Source organism: Bos taurus, chromosome 9, assembly GCF_002263795.3.
Source record: "Bos taurus isolate L1 Dominette 01449 registration number 42190680 breed Hereford chromosome 9, ARS-UCD2.0, whole genome shotgun sequence".
NCBI classification, from domain to species: Eukaryota; Metazoa; Chordata; class Mammalia; order Artiodactyla; family Bovidae; genus Bos; species Bos taurus.
The window spans coordinates 60591646-60618077 of NC_037336.1; the positions used below are offsets into that span (position 1 = coordinate 60591646).

The following is a 26432-nucleotide window of genomic DNA, read 5'->3' on the forward strand; positions in this document are numbered from 1 at the left end:
AAAAATGGTTAAAATGGTCAATTTTATGTTATGTATAGTTCATCACAATAAAAAGCACTTATTCCTACTTAAAAACCAAATTCACATTCATAAAATTAAAAAAAAAAAAACACTTCCTTTAAAAATTCATGAGGGGAAATATTTATTTTCCTCTTTAAACTTTTTAATTCTTTTCAATTTTTTACATGTATAATTTCTAGCATCAAAAAATGGCTATTTATTAAATGTCTAAGCCGTATTGATATACCAGGAACGGGATGGGACTGTTCACGTCTCAGAAGCTTTTCTTTCTCTTCATTCTGTAGAGTCTAAAAGCTTTCTTCCTAGTTAGGTCAGGAGGGTAGAGGTAATCATTACCATGATTCCATACACTGTCCGTGCCTTCTGTCATCAACCCTCCCCTCAGCATCCTATGCTATGATTCCCATTACAAAGTAGGTTTAGGCTTGCTTTTCTTCTCACTCACCTGTCCAAGACCACTTACTCAAAGAGGACCCTTTCTATGTGCCATGTTGTCAAAAGAATACGGCCACTGGATCAGTGGTTACAGGCGGTGGGCAAAGCCATTACATATCTTCCTCAGACAACTTAGGAAGTGTTTCCAGATGAGGTGTACTTAAGGCCCAAACAGATAATCATGAAAAACTGCCCAGTCTCATTTTTTTTTTTTTAATTAATTAATTTGGGGGCAGTGCCGAGTCTTTGCTGTTGCGAGGGCTTTTCTCTAGTTGTGGCGTGCAGGCTTCAGTAGCTGCAACTCCCGGGCTCCAGAGCACAGGCTTATTTGCTCCATGGCATGTGGGATCTTCCTGGACCAGGGATCAAATCTGTGTCTCCTGTACACTGGCAGGTAGATTCTTTACCACTGAGCCACCGGGAAAGCCCCAGTCTCAATTTTTGAAAACTTCTGTAAGAATCTTCAAGACTGCATGTTTCCCTATCAGCGTCATGATGGGTTTTCCCAAAATCGACCTCAAGTGTAATTTATTGTTATTGACCTGATGAGAAAGGAGGTGCCCTGTTCTCAGCCACAAAGGTGAGGCTGCAGCCCCCTTCTTCAGAGTAAACTCCGACTTGGTCAGATTTCTAGTTGCTAGAGGCCTTTAACCATTCCTATACACTGCGGGTGCACTAACCTGCACTCCTTGGCCCAATTAGAACAACCCTTTTACGTAACCAAACGTAACCATTTTGTTGTTCATAAAGCGTGGGTCGTGTTGGCGGCCTGGCTTCAGATCAAATGTTTTACTGTGCTTCATGGGCTGCCACTAAATCATGAGCTGAGGCAACTTTGAAGCCAGAACACCACTGTGATTTATTACTTGCTTTTAGCATGAATCTCCTGTACTTGCTTCTGTGGGGATAATTTCCCTTTGTGAAACTCTAACTCAACGTAGGAAGTTAAATCTCAATTCTAGTTCGGCCCTTAACAGTAGATTTCCAGATGGATGAACAGGACTCCGGAGACCTGGTGGCCCGGGCGAGGCTGCGGTGGGAGCCCCGTGGTCCTTGTGTGCCTGGCACAGGTGTCTCCGGCGGGCCCCTTCTCCTGGGCCTGCCCATCTCCAGGACATGGCCGCCCCTCCATCTTCACGCTTCTCAAAGACATGCTCAGAGCCCGGGTCCTTGTCTCATCCGTCGGATATATAGGACAGTGAGGGCCAGAGCCAGCCATTCCCCACCCTGCAAGGCCCTCAAGAGGGACCATGAGCTTGGCTCACATGAGTGGGGTGGTTCTGGGTTTCTTTGGCACATAAAAACCAGCCACCCTGAGAGACAGGAATATGTCAGTCAAGGGCCACCTCGGGCTGTCTCGGACCTACTCTTCCCCAGAACGTGACATAAATGAACAGCTAAGACCCTTTACTGCAACAGGGTCAGTGACCGGCGAATCAATTCCTCCTCCTATAAAACTAAAACTTCCTTTGGAAATAAAAGTATTATTTCAAAAGTATACTTTCTACACAACAGAAAGAGACTCACAGACCTAGGGAATGAACTTGTGGTTGCCAGTGGGGGAAGGATGGGATAGTTAGGGAGCTGGGATGGACATGTACACACTGCTCTATTTTAAATGGATAACCAACAAGGACCTACTGTGTAGCACAGGGAACTCAGCTCAATGTCATGTGGCAGCCTGGAAGGGAGGGGAGTTTGGGGGAGAATGGATACATGTGTATCTATGGCTGAGTCCCTTCACTCTTCACCTGAAACTATCACATTGTTAATTGGCTAAACCCCAATACAAAATAAAAAAGTTAAAAAATAAAAGGAAGTAAGTATACTTTTCAAATACTGAAACAAAATGTGCCTCTATACATACTTATTAACAGACCTAAGCAGCAACTTAGACATAATCTTTATTTCTCTATGATTTAAAGATCAACCATGAAATTCTGGAGAAAAAAAAAAAAGCTGGGAGAAGTTTGGCACCTTCAACAGCATTTATTCATTATCTATTCAGTGAATATTTACTGACTCTCTACTACACTCCAAGCACTGTGGCATCTAATTCTCTCATTTTATTGATGAAAAAGCCAAGGTCCAGTGCAGTTCAGTGCCTAGCTTAGAATAACCAGCTGATTCAGGGCAGCACAGTTGGGACAGGGGCCTCCCAGGTGGTAAGAGTGGTAAAGAACCCATCTGCCAATGCAGGAGATGTAAGAAATGCAGGTTCGATGCCTGGGTTGGGAAGGACCCCTGAAGGGAATGGCAACCCACTCCAGTATTCTTGCTTGGCGAATCCCATGGACAGAGGAGCCTGGTGGGCTACAGTCCATAGGGTCGCTAAGAGTTGGACACGACTGAGGAGACAGCACAAATGTACCCACAGTTGAGGCAGAATTCAAATTGTCAAGGCTTTTTGCACTTGCCCCATGCTGTTTATAACCTGTCAAGTCAATTAACCTTAAACAGGTCTTTAAAACAATTAGGTGCTTCTGGGGGATGGGGCTGCCTGTTGATGGCATCATCAAGCTAAGTACTTTAGCCCAGTGCCTTGGCAAGTATAGCACCTGAGAAGTATTTGTTGAATGATTAACTACAAAGAAGCAGAAGAAAAACGCTGAAGCTGGAACTTAAAAACCCAGCAAACTTGTAGTTTGGCACTTTGATTTGGAACATGCACATCATGTTCCAGAGTGACTGCAAAGGGACTTGTCTGCAAAGTGCATGAACTGCCAGCTCTCCGTTTTTCTAGGACATTAGTGTGTCTTACGTAGAGATTTTAAAAGGTTTGCAACCACTGAGGTCTAAAACTTGGTCCTCTCCTACATGGTGAAAAAAAGTGAGCCCAGTGTTGGCAGATTCCAAAGCCAAGCTCATAGAAGAAACCCCCTTCATGCAGGGGCGGCCCCTGCCCCTCTTCAGGAGTAATCCCTCCCAGGTGGCACAGGCAGCCATACTGCAAGGAAGCTCAAGACAGGGTAGGTGCATGAAACAACTGCTGACCTCTTTTTCTCTCTCTGATCTTCTGGGGTTCTTCCTAGCCTGTCTTCTCTGGTTTTTCTTATTTTTCTCTTCCTTCGTGCCTTTTCCCGTGGCCACGGGGTCCTGGACTATTTCTGAGGTGGGGGCTGTGTGATTGCTCATCGACCAATCAGAGATGGCGTTAGTGCTCCAATGAGCGTTGACAGGGTTGGCAGGAAGCAAGAGGGAATTTGCTCCTGGAGTTCCATATTCTAAAGAACTGGTTTCCACAGGTTCAAATTCATAATAATCCCACTCCAGGGCACTGGAGGTCATTCTTCAACTAATTCTCAGTCTTTACCATGATACAAAGCACAGTATCTGTAGAACATGAAGTTAGGAGTAAATTCTTCAAAACATTAACATTCTCTATTGTTACCCATCACCCAAGACAGGTAACTTCTGAAATTTTTTTCCCCAATACTTAATCTCCCAGCTTCTTTATTTTCTTTATTATTTTTCGCTCATGCCTCACGGCTTGCAGGATCTTAGTTCCCTGATCAGAGACTGAACCTGGGCCATGGCAGTGAAAGCCCTGAGTCCTCACCACTGGACCACCAGGGGATTCCCATTCCCAGCTTCTTTAAAGACCATCCGTAAGGAGTTTTCTTCCCCGAATTCCTGCATGGGTTTCAAGGCTGATCAACAAGCAGAGTAAATATATAGAAGACACACATGAACCATATTCTGACAAATGCATTACTTCAGAGCTGGTGAGAGTCAAGAAACCTCCACGTCCAGCTGTTTTACACTGTTTTGTTGTTGTGTGTGCACTTTTGTTTTAAACTGAGAGAAACAATATATGCATTGTCTATGGCAAGGGAAAGATGCAAAATATATTACTAACTTCAATAAATAAAGAGTACTCCTCTAACAGTAGAGCTGGCTTTCCTTCTGCTGACATGTACGTACCCCTTTGGCTACCCTGTAAGAGCTTCTGACTAGTTTACTTCCTATCCTGCCTGATATAAACAGCAGCAGTTCTGGAAAGTCTGCATGGCTCTTGCTGCAGGAGAACACATGATACCTGGAGCTCAGGACCTGAGACAGGAGTGCTGGGTCGTGATGGGTTAGCACCCTGGTATTACTGCAGCCTTGCCACCAAGGCAGCAAGGGCTTTAATTATGCAGAGAAGAACAGATGCTGCCCAATATATTTGCACCAACAATTCAATGCCCTGCCTTTCCTGTGGTCAGAATCTCTTCCCTCTCGCTGTATTTTTGCTCCTATCATGTAAGGCTAAGATATAATCAGGTATGTTATGATGGCTACAGTGCTGGGAAAGAAAAAAGTGTATTGTGACCTGGGGTAGAAATCAACAGCTTAAAGCTAGATCAGCATCTTTTGAAAATAACATCCTTGATGACTCAACAGGTTCCAAATATAACCAGAAATTTCTGAATGACACTGACAGCCTCCTGCCCATGGATATGACACATTTAGGTATTGCTTTGTGAATGCTGTCCTTCTCAACTTGTGTGTTTGCCAAGTTTTCAGACATTACACTTTGGTGACCCACACTCTAGCCCAGCAGAGGGTCTGAACTTTGATAACATTCGGTAAGCACAGTGATTAAAGGTGAATCTGAAAGGAGTTTATGAGTACAAAGTCTCCAAGAGTCTATGTTCCTCATAAAATTCTTACCTCTTCGAGTTCTACTGTACAAATCACAGTCAGAGTTAGAAACTTTTCAAAAAGAGTTTCCAATCAGATTCTCATTAGGACATTTTCCTAATAGCCCACTGGAGAGCAATTTACATAATCTTTCCCACATCCCCTTCTTAGAGAATCTAGCCTGCCCCAAAACCCAACAGGGCTCCCCTACACTACATGACTCCATGCCAGCCACTGCTGATTTACTCAGGAATGGATTTCTGAACCCAAAAGAGCCAAGCAGAATCTCTTTCTAGGTAGTCGGACTGAAGAAACTCAGAGAATGACTCTCAATCATGGCAGAGCACCAGAGTGAATCTTTCTGGAGGCGTCGTTTTTCTCAGATTACACAAGATCAATGTTCTGTTTTTTTCTTTAAATAGGTCCTTTTAAACTAAATGTATACTAAGAGAAATCAAGGCAAGAAAAGACAAAAATTTAAGTTTTTAAGCTTCATCTTTTTCTCCAGTGCTAAGTTTGATCAATGACACATTTCCAGCAAGACTTGCCCAAATCTGTGCGTGCGTGCATGCATGTGTACGTGTGTAGTGTGCTCCTTCATACTGAGACAAGGAAACAGGCAAAACACCCTTCAAGGCCCTGCACTTGAATAATAATAGATAGGAAATAATAATACTCGATAGGAACTATGATGGGAAAACCAAACCACACTTGCTACTGAGAATGGGTCCCAGAGTAGGGCTTCAAGAGGAAGTTCTTCCCACCAAGGTGGAGCTAAAAAGTGCTGGAGAGCAACAACTACTGTCCCTCCCCCACCTCACAGCTAGTTACACGTTGTGGGATTCTATGCAGACAAGCCCGGTTGACAGCCATCCCCCAACAGAATGATGGCTTCTACTCACATCATCCTGGACATCGAGGTCACAGCCAGCCTTCAGCAAGATCTGGACCACAGAAAGATGGCCCTTATTGGCAGCAAGATGCAGGGGCGTCCGGCCATGCTGTTAATGCAGAGCAAACATTGATTTCAGAACGAGGCGTCACAAGAGCAAGGTTTGCACAGCGGTGTTCCTCCCCCGCCTTTTGGCAAGCGATGCTTAGATTTACTCAGAATTCATGTTTGTCTCAGGTAACCTTGGCTATTGGCATTATGAGTTATGAACAAGATATGTTCAAAATGTGAAGATTTCCTTTAGTGCATAATTTCTACTCCTATTCATCCAACAGGCAAGTATAAAGGTGAGGGCTTTCACGTCTTCTCTGATTTCCCCACTGGTGTGACAGTCAGGGTTGGTGACGTGGCCACAGTGTATCTGATGGGGTAAGAGACGGAACAGCATCAAAGTGTCAAGCTACTTAGCCCCAGAGATGTCTGGCTAGTAATTCCTCAAAATTGAAACTGCTAGACAAACCATTAAAACAGATTCTCTCCTTTGTAAAACAAATTTAAAAAATTTTAAATTACAAAGTACTTCAACCATTCAAAAATATGAATAATATTTGAAAATGCACATAGCCACCATTAACTTTAAGAGAAAACTAAAGAAACCGGACCCGGGTTCAATCCCTGGGTTGGGAAGATCCCTTGGAAAAGGAAATGGCAACCCACTTCCGTATTCTTGCCTGGGAAATTCTATGGACAGAGGAGCCTGGTGGGCTGCAGTCCATGGGGTGGCAAAGAGTCAGATGCAACTGAGCGACTAACACCTTCACTTTCACCAAGCACTTTAAGAAAAAACTAAAGAAACCATAGCTGTTCCTTGTGAATCCCTCCCATATTTCATTTCCCCTCACCCCCTAGGTAACCAATCAATTTGGAATTTATCGTTCCTTTGCGTGTTACTATACATTACTATATGTTTGTAACCATGCACAATAGATAAAAATTGTTTTGCTTGTCTTCAAACCTTACATAAATGGTATTAAACTAAACAATGTCATTTAGCAATTTTGGGGATCTGACATTCTATTTTTTATTTTAAAAAATATTGTCACATTACTCATTCTGTCACTGGTGAGTTCCAGGCTGTTTCCAGTGGGTGACAGAACACGTGTGCTCCTGTGCACCTGAGTGGGTGGCTTCTCAGCCCTGCTGGTGGGTCATAGAGATGACTGTCCCCTGCCAGGGGCTCCTGAGCTATGACACGGAGGCTCACACCCAGAACAGCACTCTTCAGAGTAAATCAATTCCTATCTCAAAAACTGACCTTGCCAAGCTCCAAATTCTCCAACTTCTAAAAGAGACATTATGCTCCCTTTGCTTTCTCCCTCAGGTTCACTGTGAAGAAATGTTTCCAAACAGCATTTAACCACAGACCCAACCTATACAGAAACACTCCTGGAAGAATAAGGGTTTCATATGGCCTGAGTCCTTTTTTGCATCTCGACAGAGCGTCCCAAAGCCCTTTATTGATATTCTAGCAGGATAAACACATTTGTGTTCTCGACAAGGGCCAGTTTGCCAAGGGTAACTAGCCTTGCAGGAAAACAGAGATAGTAGACAATAAAGGATTTTAATTTCAACCTGTGAAATGCAATCAAAGCATTAGAATGATTCTGGAAAGAAAGAGGTCAGAGCTCACGTTAAAATTAGAATTCTTAATTAAGAAAAAAGTTTCTCCCAAGAAAACAGGCTATAAAAAGCCTTCATAAAAAGGCAGCATTGGAGATAAGATGAAGGCGTGACCTTCCTCAGCTGGCGATTATGTTCTATGCGGGCTGGTTAACCTTGATTCCTCCGACGAACTGTCCACAGCTGATCAGATGAAGCCAAATAGCCTGGTTCCCCTCCCTGGCCTGGCCCCAGGCTCCTCCTACCACGTGTCCTTGTCCAGGACATCCGATCAGAGACCTTCACAAAGTTTCTGGGGCATTCTGAGCAAAGGGAAGCCCATCGCAATTATAAGGAGAAAGATGTGTGCGGTGAGGAAGACTGACAAAATGGCAGGATACAGTGTTTCTGAGCATCTGGAAAGTGCAGACCATGACCAGAGGAGCTGCCCTGAGAGAGGCTGGGAAGGAGGCCACAGGCTGAGGGGTCAATGGGAGTCAGGTCAGGGGAGCCCTGAGGAACATCCTTGTCAGCAACCAGGGATTACTGCGTGGACGCTGAAGCCCAAGGAGGCAAAAGGGATTGTCCAAGTGAACACGAATAATCAGAAGGCCAGAGAAGGAAACATGGATGCGGTTTAAAACCAGATCACGTCTGGAGGGTGCTTTAGAAACTATAAGGTGTTAACAGAATGGCCCTGGACTAGAGGCACCTTCCTCATCCAAGGTCAGCAGAGTGCCCTCTCCAAAAAAAGGAAAGGCCAGAGGTGCTGGAGCTCAACGAGCATGGTTCAAATCCCAACTCTGACTAGTAACACCTGGTTGATTTTGTGTTGGCCACTCTCCTAAGCCCGTTTACTCATCTGAAATGGGAACAGTCTCCACTAACCACTGAGATAGGATAAGCGAGGCAACACCCAGCATCTATCACAGGTTTCCTTCCCTCTGTCTCAGCCCTCACCCCCAAAGACCGCCAACTGCTGCCCCTCCTCACCTTTGCCTTGGTGAGATCTTGTGAATGGCATAGACATGGGTAAAGAGCTGGATCTCAGGTGTCCTACGTAACCAAGTGGGCCCTCGCTGGAGGGTTGAGCTTCCCACCAGCTAGATCTCATCCATGGCCATTTTTGAAAAACAGTCAAAGGTCTCCAGTCTCCATGTCTCTCTGGAAGGACCTTCTTTACTGGGAACACCCTTCTCCTGTTCCCCAAGAAGAAATGGCCCCAGCTGCCTTCTCCACGCCCACAGCACTTCAGCTCCCCCCAGGAAACCACCAATCCTGTTCTGACTGAACTTCCAACTAGGCCGTGATCTCCCCGTGGGCAGAACTGCACCACAATGAGAAGCCTGGCACTGCAACTCGAGAGTAGCCCCTGCTCACACAACGAGAGAAAGCCTGTGTGCCACAATGAAGAAAAAATAAAATAAAAATAGATAATGACTTCACTAAAAATCTGGAAAACAAAAGCAAATCATCCACGATTCTCCCACCCCATACAATGATTTGTCACTTTTATCCTTACTTTTCCACTGCATCTTTTCTATTGGTGCTTTTGTGGTTACATTCACAAGTCACATGAAACTAGCCTGCTTGTGCATTAATATTATGCCTTAAACCAGTGGTCTTCAAACTTCATAGGACAGCAGAGGCTTGTTAAAGACAGCTATCTGGGCCCCATTAAAGGGTTTCTGATTTTGTAGGTCTGGGGTGGAGACTGACAATTTGTATTTCTAACAAGCTCCTGTAACTAAAGGGCCTCTTGATGAGGGTGAAAGAGGAGAGTGAAAAAGCTAGCTTAAAACTCAACATTCAAAAAAAGAAGACCATGGCATCCGGTCCCATCACTTCATGGCAAATAGATGGGGAAAAAGTGGCAACAGTGGCAGATTTTATTTTCTTGGGTTTCAAAATCACTGCAGATGGTAACTGCAGCCATGAAATTAAAAGACACTTGCTCCTTGGAAGGAAAGCTATGGCCAGCCTAGACAGCATATTAAAAAGCAGACATGACTTTGCTGACAAAGGTCCGTCTAGTCAAAGCTATAGTTTTTCTAGTAGTCATGTATGGATGTTAGAACTGGACCGTAAAGAAGGCTGAAAGTGAAAAAGTCAAAGTGTTAGTCGCTCGGTCGTATCTGACTCTTTTGCGACCCCATGGACGGTAGCCCGCCAGTCTCCTCTATTCATGGGATTCTCCAGGCAAGAATACTGGAGTGGGTTGCCATTCCCTTCTCCAGGGGATCTTCCTGACCCAGGGATAGAACGTGGGTGTCCTGCATTGCAGGCTGATTCCTTACCGTATGAGCCACCAAAAGAAGGTTGAACACCAAAGAACTGAGGCTTTTGAACTGTGGTGCTGGAGAAGACTCTTGAGAGAGCAAGGATGTCAAACCCGTCAATCCAAAAGGAAATCAACCCTGAATATTCACTGGAAAGGACTGATGCTGAAGCTGAAGCTCCAATACTTTGGCTACCTGATGCAAAGAGCCGACTCACTGGAAAAAGACCCTGATGCCGGGAAAGATTGAGGGCAGGAGGAGAAGTGGGTGACAGAGGATGAGATGGTTGGATGGCATCACCAAATCAATGGGCATGAGTTTGAGCAAACTCCGGGAGATAGTGAAGGACAGGGAAGCAGTCCATGGGGTCACAAAGAGTTGGACACAACTCAGTAACTGAACAACAAACAACAACAAGCTCCCAGGAGAAGCAGATGCTGCTAGCATTAGGACCACATATTTCGAGCTATAACATAAATGATGGGTTTTCAACACTGTTGCACCATAGATTCACCTGAGAAGATTTTTAAAATCTCAAATTTTTACCCCCAGATTCCATCAAGCTAGGGTGGGGTCTCAGCGTGGGTGTTTTTGAAGTTCCATGTAGCAAACGTGCACTCAGAGATTACAAATCCCTCCTTGAAGGCTTTAGCTGTACAGGTTCTCCAACCTGCCCTGGGGTCAGGACCGGCCATGAGACCAGTGGGGTAGGGGCTGCAGGACCCTGCAAGGCAGCACATCTCCCTGATCCGACCAGGGAAGGGCAGAGGCTTGGAGCCACTCGCTTTCAGGGAAGTGAACAGCAAAGGGCCTAGAGCCGTTGCCAGGCAACAACCACAGAAAAAGTGGCCTCACTGTCAACAACGCGGGTCTGGGTGCTGCTTTCTTCTGGCAGGTTGAGCCCTGTGGGTCCCGATTTCTAGCAGAATTGCTGCACAGGAACATCAGAGTGACTCGCGATCCAGCAGGTGACCCATAAATTATACTCACAGGTATCATAAAGAGCGCTCTGAACGAAAAGTCTCTGCTGCTCATTTGGAAGAGCCTAACTCCCAGCTAGAGGTGGGAGAGCTATTTTACACAGCTAGTGGGAAGCTGCTAGAGAGCACAGGGAGCTCAGCTTGGTGCTTTGTGATGACCTCGAGGCGGGGGGTGGGGTGGGAGGGAGGTCCAAGAGAGAGGGGAGGTATGTATACATATGGCTGGCTCACTTCATTGTACAGCAGAAACTAACACAATGTGCACGCTAAGCAGCTTCAGCCGCGTCTGACTTTTTTCGACCCCATGGTTCCTCTGTTCATGGGAGTCTCCAGGCAAGAATACTAGAGTGGATTGCCATGCACTCTTCAGGGGACCTTCCACACCCAGCAATCAAACCCGCATCTCTTATGTCTCCTGCATTGGCAGCTACCTGGAAAGCTTTAACTAATACAACATTGTAAAGCCATTATATTCCAGTTTAAAAAATAAATAAAATTAAATTGCAGGGGAAAAAAAGACTCTCTCTTCACACAGACTCCATGGTGCCTGGGAGTGCTGGGTCACAACCCTGGTCACTCATTACTCCAGCCAAGACCTGGAGGTTGGTTCACAGCTCCTCTCTCCTGCTTAGGTATCTTTGATCCTCCTTACTAAAGGGCCGGCCTTTCACACAAACAACACTTGTCCCACGAACACCTGCTCCATGGATGCTTGCCCCATAGATGCTGAGCCCCGACTCCTCAAGGCGGCCACCTGGTCTAAGAGGGTGGACCCAAGAAGTGAGAAGGAGCTTAGCCATTCTCGGAATACTTTGTTGAATGATACACTTTTGCTCAAGATCACAACAGACCCATGGGGCAAAGGGAAGCTAAAGTAATTGAGGCTCATGAGCTCAAAGAAATAAAACAACTGAACATTCTTAACCAGGGATTGTTACAAGCAGGGCCGTTGCAGAGACAGGACCCACATGGGGGGAAACAGTTTGACAAGAAGCATTTAGGTATAACCTAAATCAGTGTAATAATGTCAAAGTGACAACACTTCCTTTCTTCAGATCATGAGAAATATAATAGGTCAGAGTCATGCAGTCTTTTTTGAGGCAAATAAAGTCTGTCTGTATTACCTGAAGCTTTAAGGAAGGAATAGAAAATAGGAAAGACAGAGATGGGATGCAAGAAAGTGGTAACGCTGGTGAAGTAAGAGTGGCACATATTTTAGAAACAATATAATATTCAGATTGAAAAGAGTCTCTGAGAGTTTAATTTGGATGAAGGTAATAAGGCTTGTTGGAGAAGGCAATGGCAACCCACTCCAGTACTCTTGCCTGGAAAATCCCGTGGACGGAGGAGCCTTGTAGGCTGCAGTCCATGAGGTCACTAAGAGTCAGACACGACTGAGCGACTTCACTTTGACTTTTCACTTTCATGCATTGGAGAAGGAACTGGCAACCCACTCCAGTGTTCTTGCCTGGAGAATCCCAGGGTGGGCGGAGCCTGGTGAGCTGCCATCTATGGGGTTGCACAGAGTCAGACACGACTGAAGCAACTTAGCAGCAGCAGCAGCAGCAGTAAGGCTTGTAGACGGTCAGTGATTTTCAAGAGCTAAAAGGTTACTTGTGGCAGAACAAATAATAGCTAGAATCCTGGCCATTTGGCCCAGCCATTTAGGTTATTTTTTTTTTTAATTGGATTGTTTAACTGTTTGGGCTTTTTCTGTCCTCCCCCCACCCCCGGTTGCACAGCACAGCATGTGGGATGTTAGTTCTCTGACCAGGGATTGAACCTGAGCCCCTTCATTGGAAGCACATAGCCTTAACCACTGGACTACCAGGGAAGTCCCTCACTTAGGTTTTAAATTATAGAAGATTCCCCACCAACTTTCTTAGGTGGCCCCAGGGTCCCCTTATCATAAACAGCATTTCCAGAGCTCCAACTGTTTGGAGTGATGTAGATTTGGGTCCAAAACTTCAAAGTCCTTCTCAGGCTTATGATTCAATAAAAACAAAGTTATAAAGACATTCTGGGAGAAAATAGACCCAAAAAAAGTGCCATGGACAAAAAAAAAGAGAGAATAAATCTTTTCATTAAAAAACATACAGTTTAAAAAGCCTTCGGAACTTTCCATTTTGGAAACGTGTTTCATCTACCTGTCTACTTGGATGAGTGACACATCGCATTTTAATCAGACTGTAGGTGACAAGATGCAGCAAGGGAATAAAGTCCTTGGATGAGAAAAATCAGGATCCAACATAACGGCAAATTGAAAGGACAGGCTAATTTTAATAAGACAAAATATAGCAGGGGACAGAAGTAAGATTCCTGCCCCGGGGATCAACAGTCCAATCGCACATGGGCAGGGATAACTGTCCTCTGAAAGAACAGGCCTTCCTTTTATTTTTTCATTAGTTTTAAAAATAATTATTCATCTGGTTGCACTGGGTCTCAGTTGCAGCACACGGAGTTTTTACTTGTGGCATGCAGGATCGAAACAGGGAACCCTGCACTGGCAACGTGGAGTCGTAGCCACTGGGCCACCAGGGCAGTCACTACAGTCTTCCCTTTTAAAACCGTCAGTTTCCTATGCCAAAAAGCTTCATAATGCTTCTCTAAGTCTTACTTTGGGGAGGGACTAATAATCATAAATAATTGGAACAGATGATTAAAAATGCATATGATCAGGAATCAATTACTCCAATAAAATGGCTTAACTAAGAAGATTATTCTTTTTGAGGTGATGCACAAACTGCCAGGCTTGGGCTTGTTTCTAGAAAGGTCCACCAGAAGAAGGACCAAAATAATTGAAGCGACTTAATTGGCTGTTAAGAATCCCATTGATTCCTATAGTCCATCAGTTTCCCAAGTCAGAAGGGATCAGTTAATGGCCTCCATGCTCCTCACCGGCAGCTACTTAGACTACATTTTCAGTGGGCTGACAGGCCGACAGAGGAAAGCATGGCAGTCCAGTGCCTGAAGAACTAAGGCTGGAGATGAGAACTGTTCTCTCTTATTTCCTGATTTTTATTGGCATCATCGGCTTTTCAGCAATTGTTAATATACTCATATGTTTGTTTGTTTTCCTTTTAATATATTGGTGTAATGAATTAAGGAACCATCCTTGCATTCCTGGATCAAACTCCACTTGGTCACACTGTGCTATTCTGATATGTGCTATATTCTATTAAGTAGGACTATTAAGAATTTTTGCTTCTAATTCATAATTGAGATTGCTCAATTGTTCTTGTATTATTTCTTTCACTCTCATTTATATTTACCTGGCTTTGGTATTAAGGTTGCACTGGTTTCATAACATAAAAACCCAGCTTTCCATTTTGAGCTATGCTTTACAATACTTTAAATAACATTGGAACTGTTTTTGTTATTGCTGTTGTTAAAATATAGAACAAGGCTGTGAAATCATTTGACCCTAGTACTTGTCAAAGGTTTAATCACATTTTTAATCTTTTCTATGATAATTCAACTATTTATGTTTTCTGCTGCTTCTTGAGTGAATTTTCTAAAAATTATTATGGTAAAATATACATAATAAAATTTACTATTCAAACCAGTTTTTTAGTTTTTAATTCAGCAGCATTACATATACTTACAATGTTGTACAACTATCACCATTATTCAATTCTGTAACTTTTAATTATCCCAAACAGAAACTCTGTATGCATTAAACAATAACTCCCCTCTCGCTAACCTCTATCCTACTTTTCTTTTTTCTTTTTTTGGCCGAACAGCGAACTTGTGGGATTTTAGTTCCCCCAAAACTCGGGCCCTTGGCAGTGAAAGCACAGAGTCCTAACAACTGGACAACAGGGAATTCCCTCTCTACCCTACTTCTCAACTCTACAAAATCAACTATTCAAGGCGCCTTATATAAGTGGAGTTATACAATATTTGTCCTTTTGTGTCTCTCTTATTTCATTTTGTTCTTCTTCAGTCGATCAATTGTGTCTGCCTCTTTGCAACCCCTTTGGACTGCATCACGCCAGGCTTCCCTGTCCTTCACCATCTCCCAAAGTTTGCTCCAAGTTACATCCATTGAGTCGATGATGCCATTCAACCATTTCATCTTCTGTTGTCCCCTTCTCCTCCTGCCTTCAATCTTTCCCAGCATCAGGGTCTTTTCCAATGAGTCAGCTCTTTGCATCAGGTGGCCAAAGTATTGGAGCTTCAGCATCAGTTCTTCCAGTAAATATTCAGGGTTGATTTCCCTTAGGATTGACTGATTTGATCTCCTTGCTACCCAAGGGATTCTCAAGAGTCTTCTCCAACACCACAGTAATAAGGCATCAATTCTTCAGCATTCAGCCTTTTTATTCACCTATCACATCCGCACATGACTACTGGAAAAACAATAGCTTTGACTAGATGGACCTTTGTCAGCAAAGTAATGTCTCTGCTTTTTAATATACTGTCTAGATTTCTCATTGCTTTTCTTCCAAAGAGCAAGTGTCTTTTAATTTCATGGCTGCAGTCACCATCCACAGTGATTTTGGAGCCCAAGAAAATAAAGTCTGTCACTGTTTCCACTGTTTCCTCATCTATCTGCCATGAAGTGATGGGACCAGATGCCATGATCTTTGTTTGAATGTTGAGTTTTAAGCCAGCTTTTTCACTCTCCTCTTTCACATTCATCAAGAGGCTCTTTAGTTCCTCTTCACTTTCTGCCATGAGGGTGGTGTCATCTGCATATCTAAGGTTATTGTTATTTCTCCCAGCAATCTTGATTCTACCTTGTGCTTCATCCAGCCCAGCATTTCCCATGAAGTACTCTGCATATAGGTTAAATAAGCCAGGTGACAATTTATAGCCTTGACATACTCCTTTCCCAATTTTGAACCAGTCTGTTGTTCCATGTCCAGTTCTAACTGTTGCTTTTTGACCTGCATATAGTTTTCTCAGGAGGCAGATAAGGTGGTCTGGTATTCCCATCTCTTGAAGAATTTTCCACAGTTTGTTGTAATCCACAAAGCCAAAGGCTTTAGCATAGTCAGTGAAGCAGAAACAGATGTTTTTTTGTGGAATTCTCTAGCTTTTTTTATGATCCAATGGATGTTGGCCATTTGGTTTCTGTTTTCTCTGCCTTTTCTAAATTCAGATTGTACATCTGGAAGTTCACAGTTCATGTACTGTTGAAGACTGGCTTGTGGGATTTTGAGCATTACTTTTGCTAGCATGTGCTGTGCTGTGCTTAGTTGCTAAGTAATGTCTGACTCTTTGTGACCCCATGAACTGTAGCCTGCCAGGCTCCTCTGTCTATGGGGATTCTCCAGGCAAGAATACTGCAGTGGGTTGCCATGCCCTCCTCTAGGGGATCTTCCCACCCGAGGGATCAAACCAAGGTCTCCTGCATTGCAGGCAGATTCTTTACCATCTGAACCACTATAGAAGGCCAAGAATATTGGAGTGGTTAGCCTATCCCTTCTCCACAGGATCTTCCCAATCCAGGAATCGAACTGACATCTCCTGCATCACAGGTGGATTCTTTACCAGTTGAGCTACAAGGAAAGCCCTGCAAGCATGTGAAATGAGTGCAATTGTGTGGTAGTTTGAACATTCTTTGGCACTGCCCTTCTTTGGGATTCGAATGAAAACTGACCTTTTCCAGTCCTGTGGCCAAAGCTGAGTTTTCCAAATTTGTTGGCATATTGAGTGCAGCACTTTAACAACATCATCTTTTAGAATTTGAAACAGCTCAACCGGAATTCCATCACCTCCACTAGTTTTGTTTATAGTGATGCTTCCTAAGGCCCACTTGACTTCACACTCGAGGATGTGAGGCTCTAGGTAAGTGATCACACCATCGTGGTTATCCAGGTCATTAAGATCTTTTTTGTATAATTCTTCTGTGTATTCTTGCCACCTCTTCTTAATATATTCTGCTTCTGTTAGGTCCATACTGTTTCTGTCCTTTATTGTGCCCATCTTTTCATGAAATGTTCCCTTGGTATCTCTAATTTTCTTGAGGAAATCTCTAGTCTTTCCTATTCTATTATTTTCCTCTATTTCTTTGCATTGTTCACTTGAAAAGGCTTTCTTATGTCTCCTTGCTATTCTCTGCAACTCTGCATTTAGATAGGTATATCTTTCCTTTTCTCATTTGCCTTTCACTTCGCTTATTTCACTTAACATAACATTTTCAAGGTTCATTCATGTCGTAACATGTATCAGAATTCCATTCCTTTTAAACGTTGAATAATATTCCACAGCAAAAAAGTCAGTAAGCCAGGAAGAGGACCCTCAGGAGGAAGCAAACCTGCCAGCACCTTTATCTTGGACTTTACAGCTGTAAGAACTGTGAAAAATAAATTTTTGGTGTTTAAGCCACTCAGTCTATCGTATCATGTTATAGCTGACTAAGACACCTATTGAAATGGTAGGATTACGTTGACTGATGTAGAATCAGCTTTGTGTACTTGGAATAAATTTCACTTCTTCATGCTGCATAATTCTTTATACATTGCTCTATTTGTTGGAAACACCAGCTGAAAGAAGACCAGGCACAGTTGCCTCCTCCTCACCCATCTTGGTTTATATCCTTGGTTTATAACAACTTAAACATGCAACAGCCAACTTTCACTGGAAACAAACCAAGAGGCCTGCTGAGCAGGAATTTTCAGTCTCTAGACAAGTTACTGGCTTCATCTATTTTCTGAAACTGAATTCATTACAGCTTAAAGAGTAAGAAGAGAAAGAAGAACTCTAATAGAGGATCCACCAACAGACCGTCTGCACTGGCATCTGAGCAGAGGCCCAAGTGGGCAACTCAGCAGCTTCAAAAGCCCCTTTGCTCTCCGGCTTCCTCATTTTGCAACAACCCCAGAGCATGGATTAGGTGATGACACTTCGGAAGTCATACGACAGGCTGATTCCTGGTCTGAAAACCAGTGATCCTCCAAAGCATTTTGTTCAGGAAAGATATGGGGAGGATTTACAAATGCTGACACCCGACTGTGCCATGACACTGCAATCTCTCTTCTAGGTGATGAGCATCTATCAAAGACATGGCTTTAGGAGTATTACCAGCACATTACTCTAGACTGTAAAACAGTCTGCTGTACAGCTCGAGGCTTCCATTCTCAGTGCAGACAGACCCAGGGCTGGGGGATGCAGATAACCAGCTGTATGAACACCCCAGTGTGGAGTGGGTCTCTGGGCCACCGCACCCACCAAGCTGGCCCAGAGCTGGGAAAGTGGCCCAACCTTTACCGGCGCTGAACACACTGCAGACACAGCAAGAAGGCAGCAGAACAGCACCACTCCCGAAACTTCCCCAGAGGCTGAAAGAGCGGCCAAGAGAATCAGGCCCTCCCCGAGCTCCCTTCCAAAGCTGCCTCAACTGCCTCTCCTGAGACGCCTGAGTCAGTGCTGCAGATCTATCCCTGAGTTTCGAGGCTTACTCCTCTCAATTACAGCTCGTCTCCTCTCAGGCCCAGGCAGGGACTTCAGTGTGACCCACGACACCCACTCTTACCTTGTCCTCTCCTTCCTCCGAAGAGTATCTCCGGGGAACACCCCGTACCTTTGCTAGAAACAGGAGTCCCCAGGCTGCCTGCCTAATTAACACCTGCACCATCAGAAGTTAACACTCACCCAGACTTTCCTGGTCCTGACCCAGTAACTTGCCAGGCGTGTCTCCCAGGCAAGCCATACCATTCACAGCACGCACTTGCCTCCCTACACACTGTACCTCCGGCAGGTAAACTTGTTTCTAGCCTGTAGTACAGCATTGAGAATACCACTATTTTGTGGAGTTCCACAAAGAGCGTGGTGGATCCCAGGCATCTACCACTGACTCGCCCACAGCTCAGTACAGAGCGTTGCCCCACCACTCATGAGGGGCTCCCCTCCTGAGCCTGGGGAGGAAGGCCTGGAGCAGTGAGCGACTCGTTTACCTGGGGCTCTGAAACAAACCCAGCCACACCCCATTCCAATTCAATCAGAAACCAGGCATCGGTATTTTTTAAAGGTCTCCAGGTGATCACACATGTGGTCAATACTGGGAACTGTTGACCTACCTATGAGAACTCCTGTGCCTCTGGGGACCCCAGTGAAGAAACAGTAATTACGATCAAAATAACTACCATCCCCTGAGCTTGTCTGACATCCCTGTTACACTGTACAAGCACTCTGCATGGATTATCTTGATGGATCTGCACAACAAATCCCCGAGGCAGGGGTTAGGCTGATGCTACAGACAAGAAACCAAGGTTCAAGGAGGCTACTAATTACTTGGCCAGGGTCACAGAGATCGTGAATGTGATTCACTGCCTCTACTCTTCGTAAAAAAAAATTGGGAGATTCTTAAACAGTTGACAGAATCACAGAGACAGAGTGTGGAGCTGTGGTTGCAAGCGACCAGGGTAAGGGGTAATGGGGAGGAAGTGTTTAACGGGTACCAAGCTTCCATCTGGGAAGACGAATTTTGGAAACAGACGGGGCTGATGGCTGCACAAAAATGTGAACCACTTAATTCCACTGAATGGAATACTTACACATAGTTAAAGTAGTAAATATTGTGTTATGCATATTTTGCTATAATTTTCAGAGAAGGCAATGGCACCCCACTCCAGTACTCCTGCCTGGAAAATCCCATGGATGGAGGAGCCTGGTAGGCTGCAGTCCATGGGGTCGCTGAGGGTAGGACACGACTGAGTGACTTCACTTTCACTTTTCACTTTCATGCATTGGAGAAGGAAATGGCAACCCACTCCAGTGTTCTTGCCTGGAAAATCCCAGGGACAGGGGAGCCTGGTGGGCTGCCGTCTATGGGGTCACAGAGTCAGACACGACTGAAGTGACTTAGCAAGCAGCAGCAGCAGCTATAATTTTTGAAATGAAAATATTTTAAAATTAAAATATAAAATGAATAAAAAAGAGAGAGATGACTAGAAGTCCTGTCTCAGGCACAGCGCTATCCCAGGTCATCTCCTGGTTATCTTCCTTGTCTTTGAGCTATTTCACAACTTTGTAAGTCTTAGAATCCTGAGGGTGATGCCAATAAGTCATGTCTAGCAGATTCAGTGTATCCCAGTCAATTTTATATCTAATAAGCAAATTTATTTCTGCTTTCCTGAGACCTTCGTATTTATAATTCTTTGCATTCTCTTTTGAACCAGTTGCAACATCTTCCTGGTTCTCTCACTAATGGATTAGTTAAATAAAATCTGAACATGTGTTCATTTTATAACAGTTGCTCAGAATTACTACCACATGTCAAGTTTCCTTGATTTCTAACAATAAAGAACAAAGGCCTGAGCTTTCCCAGTTGAGATGTTCCTCCCACAGCGTGATGCTTCTAGCTATTGTAGAACAAAAAGCATTTTCTGTTTGACCTGACATGTAAGTGTACACCCATAGGGCCTCCATAGAGTGTGTGGATCCAAGAGAAGGACTGGGCTACATCAGCCCTGCGCAGGCTCAGCCTCACTAGGGAGGTGAGAACACACTGGCTCCTGGGTGTGAGACAGAGTCTCAGGCCGCCTGGGGAGGGAACCCTGGGATGCCGGCTGTGAGAGGAGGGTGAGGAAGGGGAGGAGACTGTGGAGACCCCCATTGGTCTCCCATCAGCCACCCCTCACTTTTCTCCCTGACTCCCGGGAGGTTGTCGTTAGACACAACCCAGAGCAGGTGGAAAGGAGAAAATTCTTTAAACCCCAAGCCAAAGGGGAGAGGTTCAAAAGCCAAATAGAGCCACTGCAGAAAGCTCCTGGTGAGGATGTGATAGAGGCAGGATAAATCCAGAAGAAGGGCCCGAAGGAGAGGGCGGAGGGAGGGGCTGGTATAGCACTGGTCACAGCACACTTAAAGGCCAGAGCTTGCGGTGCGCTGAGAGAGTGGGCACCAGCACAAGCTCCATACAGAGCAATTCTGCTCCGGCTGTGAAAACGACTAGGGCACACATGCCCTTGCCTCATTGGTGCCGCTTAGAGAAAGCCGTCCCACGGACAGAACCACGCTGTTCAAGAAGACCTCAGGACAAGGTCAGCCGCTGCGGAGTAATTTCCAAGAACAGACAATTAACATAATTTAAATGCCCATGGACGGGGGATAGGTGAAGCCAATTACAGTTCACTGAAGAAAGCAAAGGGAGGGACTTCCCTGGTGGTCCAGTGGCTTGGACTCTGGGCTCCCAATGCAGAGTGCCCAGGTTTGATCCCTGGTCAGGGAACTAGATCCTGCATGCCACAACTAAAAGAACCTGCACGCTGCAATGAAGATCAAAGCTACTGCGTGCCACCACGAAGACCCAGCACAGCCAAATAATAAACTAATATTAAAAAAAAAAAGAAAAAGGGAAGGAGGATATATATATAGTATCCTGCCATTTGTCTAGAAACAATTCATGGGGATACACATAGAGATACATCCATCTACATGTATCTACATACATCCATCTACACATGAAATATCTCAGGGAAAAAAAATGTAAGAAAGATAACACGGGTTGCCTTCCGAACCGGAGACACTGAGAGGTTCGGAGACAGTGTAGGAGAAAGACTTATCAACATTTCACACCTTCTGATTTAGAGCCATGTGGATGCATTTGTTGTGGGTTGTGTCTAACGACAACCTCCCGGGAGTCAGGGAGAAAAGTGAGGGGTGGCTGATGGGAGACCAGTGGGGGTCTCCACAGTCTCCTCCCCTTCCTCACCCTCCGCTCACAGCCGGCATCCAGGGTTCCCTCCCCAGGCAGCCTGAGACTCTGCGTCTCACGTGGATGTTCAAAATATTTAATTTTTTAGGGAATTCCCTGGAAGTTCAGTAGCTAAGACTTCAATCTTCTACAGCAGGGGGTCAGAGTTCAATCCCTGGTCAGGGAACTAAGACCCCACATGCTGTGCAGCTCAGCCAAAAAATTTAAAAAAATTTTTTTCTCTATCTTTTAAAAAGGCATTTGGAGTCTTCTGGAAGAAGCCTATGACAGACAACACATTCTCTCAAGTGGACCCTTTCACCTAACCAAGGACCTTGTAAGCGTCTGCTTCTCCCATTGCCTGCCTCTTGGGGACTGGTGGCTTTTAGGAAAGGACCACAGACCAACAGGCCCTCATTCCAGTAAGTCCAATATTAAACACACTCCCACAGATTCAAAACCAAAGCAAATGAACAAACAACACAAAAAATCCTTGGTTTTCACTGTTCCAGCTGCATTTCTTGAGGCTGTGAACATATATCATCCATCAGCTCGAGCCTTTTCTTGGGACAGGCTGTCAGAAAGTATTTACCAGCCCTGCACAACTTAATTTCTGCAGACATGATCAAGTGTCATGCTTGGGAAAGTTACTAAACTCAAACCCTTTGCAGCTCTCTTTTTAAAAGTTTAAAGTTTATATTTATTGGAGCATAGTTGTTCACTAGTAATGGGAGCCCTGATGTGAAACCTCCACAGAAGCCACAAACCTATGAATGTGCCGAGGCCCAGAACAGGCTGCCCAAAGTATGCCTCAATGCACATTGATTATTTTGAATTAAAGCTACTTGAGAAACGGCCGGTGGGGAAAAATACTGTTAAAAGACACGCTGACCCCTGCTCTTTCCCTCTGCAAGCAGGAAATAAATCTACATGAAGGAATCCTCCCTATAAACTGGGAGGACAAAAAGCATCCTTACCAACAGAGCAAGAGAATTCTAGGCTAAGGATGCTTTAGTATAAGCAAGTTTTTTCATGAGTCTGCTACCCCAAACACAAGCCCCTTTGTTTTGTTAAACTTTCACAGATAATTGTTTCTTTGTCTAAAAATGACACATAAACAAACTGCTTTGGTCACTTTGGGGCAGGTGGGTAGGGGTGTCCCATTTCTATGACACCTCTGCATGTGCGAATTAAGTTATTTTTTTTTTTCTCCTGTTACTCTGTCTTGTGTCAATTTAATTATTAGACCAAACCAAAAAATTTAGGGGGGAGGGTATGGGGAAATTTCCCCCTCTCAAACAAATGATATTAAACCCTTTTAAGTTTATTTCCTTACATAATAATGATTATATTTAGAACAACTATTAAAAAAAATCAAGGCATAATTAACATTCAATAAAATTCATCCTTTTTAGGTATTCAGTTTGATGTGTTTAGATCAATGTATAGAATCACACAAAATCACTCGTGCAAGCAATTTAGAGAATTTCATTTCCTTCCCAAAATTCCCACTCGCTTTTTTTTTTCCCCAGTCATCTCTTTCCACCATCCCTGGTCCCTAGCAATCACTCATCTATTTTCTGTTCCTACAGTTTTGATTCTTCAGGGAGAAATAGCAATAACCTCACATATGCAGATGACACCACCCTTATGACAGAAAGTGAAGAGGAACTAAAGAGCCCCTTGATAAAAGTGAAAGAGAAGAGTGAAAAAACTAGCTTAAAACTCAACATTCAAAAAAATGAAGATCATGGCATCTAGTTCCATCACTTCATGGCGAATAGATGGGGAAACAATGGAAATGGTGACAGACTTTTATTTTCTTGGGCTCCAAAATCACTGCAGATGGTGATTGTAGCCATGAAATTAAAAGACGCTTGCTCCTTGGAAGAAAAGCTATGACCAACTTAGACAGCAGATTTAAAAGCAGAGACATTTAAAAAAAATAAAAATAAAAGCAGAGACATTAGTTTACTGACAAAGATCCATCTAGTCAAAGCTATGGTTTTTCCAGAAGTCATGTATGGATGTGAGAGCTGGATCATAAAGAAAGGTGAGCATCAAAGAATTGATGCCTTATAACTGTGGTGTTGGAGAATACTCTTGAGAGTCCCTTGGACAGCAAGGAGATCAAACCAGTCAATCCTTAAGGAAATCAGCCCTGATTATTCATTGGAAGGACTGATGCTGAACCCGAAGCTCCAATACTTTGTTCACCTGATGCGAAGAGCCAACTCATTAGAAAAGACCCTGATGCTGGGAAAGATTGAAGGCAAGAGGAGAAGGGGATAACAGAGGATGAGATAGTTGGATGGCATCACAGACTCCATAGACATGAGTTTGAACAAGCTCTGGGAGTTGGTGATGGACAGGGAAGCCTGGTATGCTACAGTCCATGGGGTCACAAGAGTTGGACACAACTAAGCGACTGAACCGAACTGAAAAAGTCAATGGTTACATAGCATGTTAGATAAAGATGGTAAAGTCAATGGTTAGATAGCATGTTAGACAGAATTAGATAAACAGCATCACTGACTCAATAGACATGAGTTTGAACAAACTCTGCGAGATAGTGAAGGACGGGGAGCCTGGCATGTTGCACTCCAGGGGGTCACAAAGAGTTGGATATGACTTAGCGACTGAACAACAACAGGAAAGCTATACAAAGGGAATCACATTGCATGCGGCCTTTTGTGTCTGGCTTCAAATGCATATGGCTTTGAGAGTCATTCATGCTCTTTCCTCTGCTGTCCTTCCAGTTGTTGAACAGCATTCCCCAATATGTTCATCAATTCAGCAGGTTGGATGGGGGGATGTTTACTTTAAGGAATTGGCTCTTGCCAATTGTAGAGACCTGGCAAGTCATCACTGCACGCAGACAGGCAAGACAGAAGCAGAGTTCTCTCTTCATTCAATGCTGGACACTGCACTCCACAGCTGTCATCTCATTTAATCCTCATAGCAACCCCACAAGGTGGGGGTTAGCCTCATTTTTCAGATGAGGACATTGATCAGCCTGTGTCCTCTGCTCAAGACTCTCTGCCTGGTGCTCAGACCCTGACTCTCAGACCATAAGATGCTGGCTGTTGCATCATCAGGACCACTTCATAACAATGACCACATTCAACTCGTGCCACATGCCAAGTGCCGTTCTAAGTCCCTTGCATATATTAATTCAGTTACTGTTGAAACAACCACATGAGGTAGCCGGTATTACTTTATCCTCATTTTAATGGTGACGATATGAATCAGAAAGGGATCAAGATTACAGAGCTAGTAAGTATGCTCACATTTGATCCCAGGCGAGTCTGGCTCCTAAGTCTGTGCTCACACCCTCTGCACTACATTTCCTTGGCCAGGAATTTCTGAAGCTGCTTAAAAACCCTGGCAATGGCATAAGAGTGGTACTGGGGATGGGGAAAGAGAAGTCCCAATGGCAAAAGTCCCTGCCACACGATGGCCTCTTTCCCTGTGTGCCCTGATGGGGAGAAGCAGCTGGGAGGGGTCCCTGGGCTGGTGCTGAAGGAACAGCTCAGGTGCTGTCCTAAGTATGGGCCTCAGAGCCGGACGGGTTGGTTCCTGCCCAGGCTGGTTGATTTCTCTGCTCAGTTGAGTCCGACCCTTTGCAACCCCATGGACTATAGCCCGCCAGGCTCCTCTGTCCATGGAATTCTCCAGGCAAGAATACTGGAGTGGGTTGCCATGCCCTCCTCCAGGGGATCTTCCCAATCTGGGATTGAACACTGGGCTCCTGCACTGCAGGCAGATTTTTTATGTCTGAGCCACCAGGGAAGTAATTTAATTGCTAGAGTATCTTCCTGCTCAATACCCCTCTTTCCTTATAAGTATCACACAGATAAGGGCACAGGCTTTCTGAGCTGTGAGGATTTCAATGAGGTGCTAAATATACAGCACGGGTCCAGTGCAGGCACAGGCACTCAACACACATTTCTAAACTTGATTTCATGTTTCACAAATTACTAAAGTGATATATGCTTGTTTTAATAAGCAGAATAATACAATAACAGAGTCTTGTGTTCCCCCACAGTTTTCCTCCATGCTCACACAAACACAAACATGTTTCCAGGGAGCAGTGGATTTGTGTTTTAACCAAAATGTATCAGACTATACCTATCACTTACTACTTTGATACTTGCCTTTTTCATTTATCAATGGCTGTAACGGTCAATATAAATGCAACTCTTTCCTAAGTTCTTTGTGCATAAACTTATATGCAAATGTAACATTTTATATGAATTAGATACACATGGTATTATGAAGTTTGCGGAGGGTCTCTAGTTCGCTTCCCTTGCTCCCTCACTTTCTTCCTTTTCCTCCATATTGTGCCCCTCCATGTTGCCACCTGCTGTTTTCTGCCCATCCACTCTGCAGTGAACCCCAGGGAGGTGGGGCCAGGAGGGACAGCACCACAACTAGAGAGCAGCCAGACTCACCGCAGCTAGAAAAAGCCCAAGCGAAGCGGTGAAGACCCAGCACAGCCAAAAATAAATAAGAATTTAAAAACCCTAGAACACGGTGATGGTTGCACAACTCTGCAAATACATTAAAAATTATTGAATCTCACACTTATAATGGGTAAATTTTTTGGCATGCAAGTTATACTTCCATAAAGCTGTTTTTTAAAGAGCAAAAGAAGTCTGTTCAGAAAAGAGAATTTGCAGGGACTTCCCTGGTGGTTCAGTGGCTAAGCCTCTGAGCTCCCGGTTTACGGGTCTGGGTTCCACCCCTGGTCAGGGAACGTGATCCCATGTGCCACAACTAAAGATCCCAAATGCCACAACTAAGACCTGGCACAGCCAAATAAACAAAAAAAACTTTTTAATTTTTAAAAAAGAAATTGCAGACTATGTGTTAACAGCTTTAATAAGTTACTA

At 44.3% G+C, this 26432-nt stretch overlaps 1 protein-coding gene across 10 annotated transcripts in view; it reads right to left on the bottom strand.

Moving 5' to 3' along the window:
- ANKRD6 (ankyrin repeat domain 6) overlaps window positions 1-26432 on the bottom strand; it is a 182793-nt gene that overhangs the window by 31610 nt on the left and 124751 nt on the right. For 5 of the 10 annotated variants that reach the window (XM_059889663.1, XM_059889662.1, XM_059889659.1 and 2 more), the window contains exons 1-2: window positions 5985-6073; window positions 3451-3789 (exon numbers count right to left, since the gene is read on the bottom strand). In XM_059889663.1, coding sequence (XP_059745646.1) covers window positions 3451-3744 — 294 coding nt within the window. In that variant the 5' untranslated portion in view covers window positions 3745-3789; window positions 5985-6073. Of the gene's footprint in view, window positions 1-3450; window positions 3790-5984; window positions 6084-26432 lie in introns of those variants that run through there. The other 5 variants (XM_010808503.3, XM_010808501.4, XM_010808496.4 and 2 more) reach the window with 1 other exon arrangement.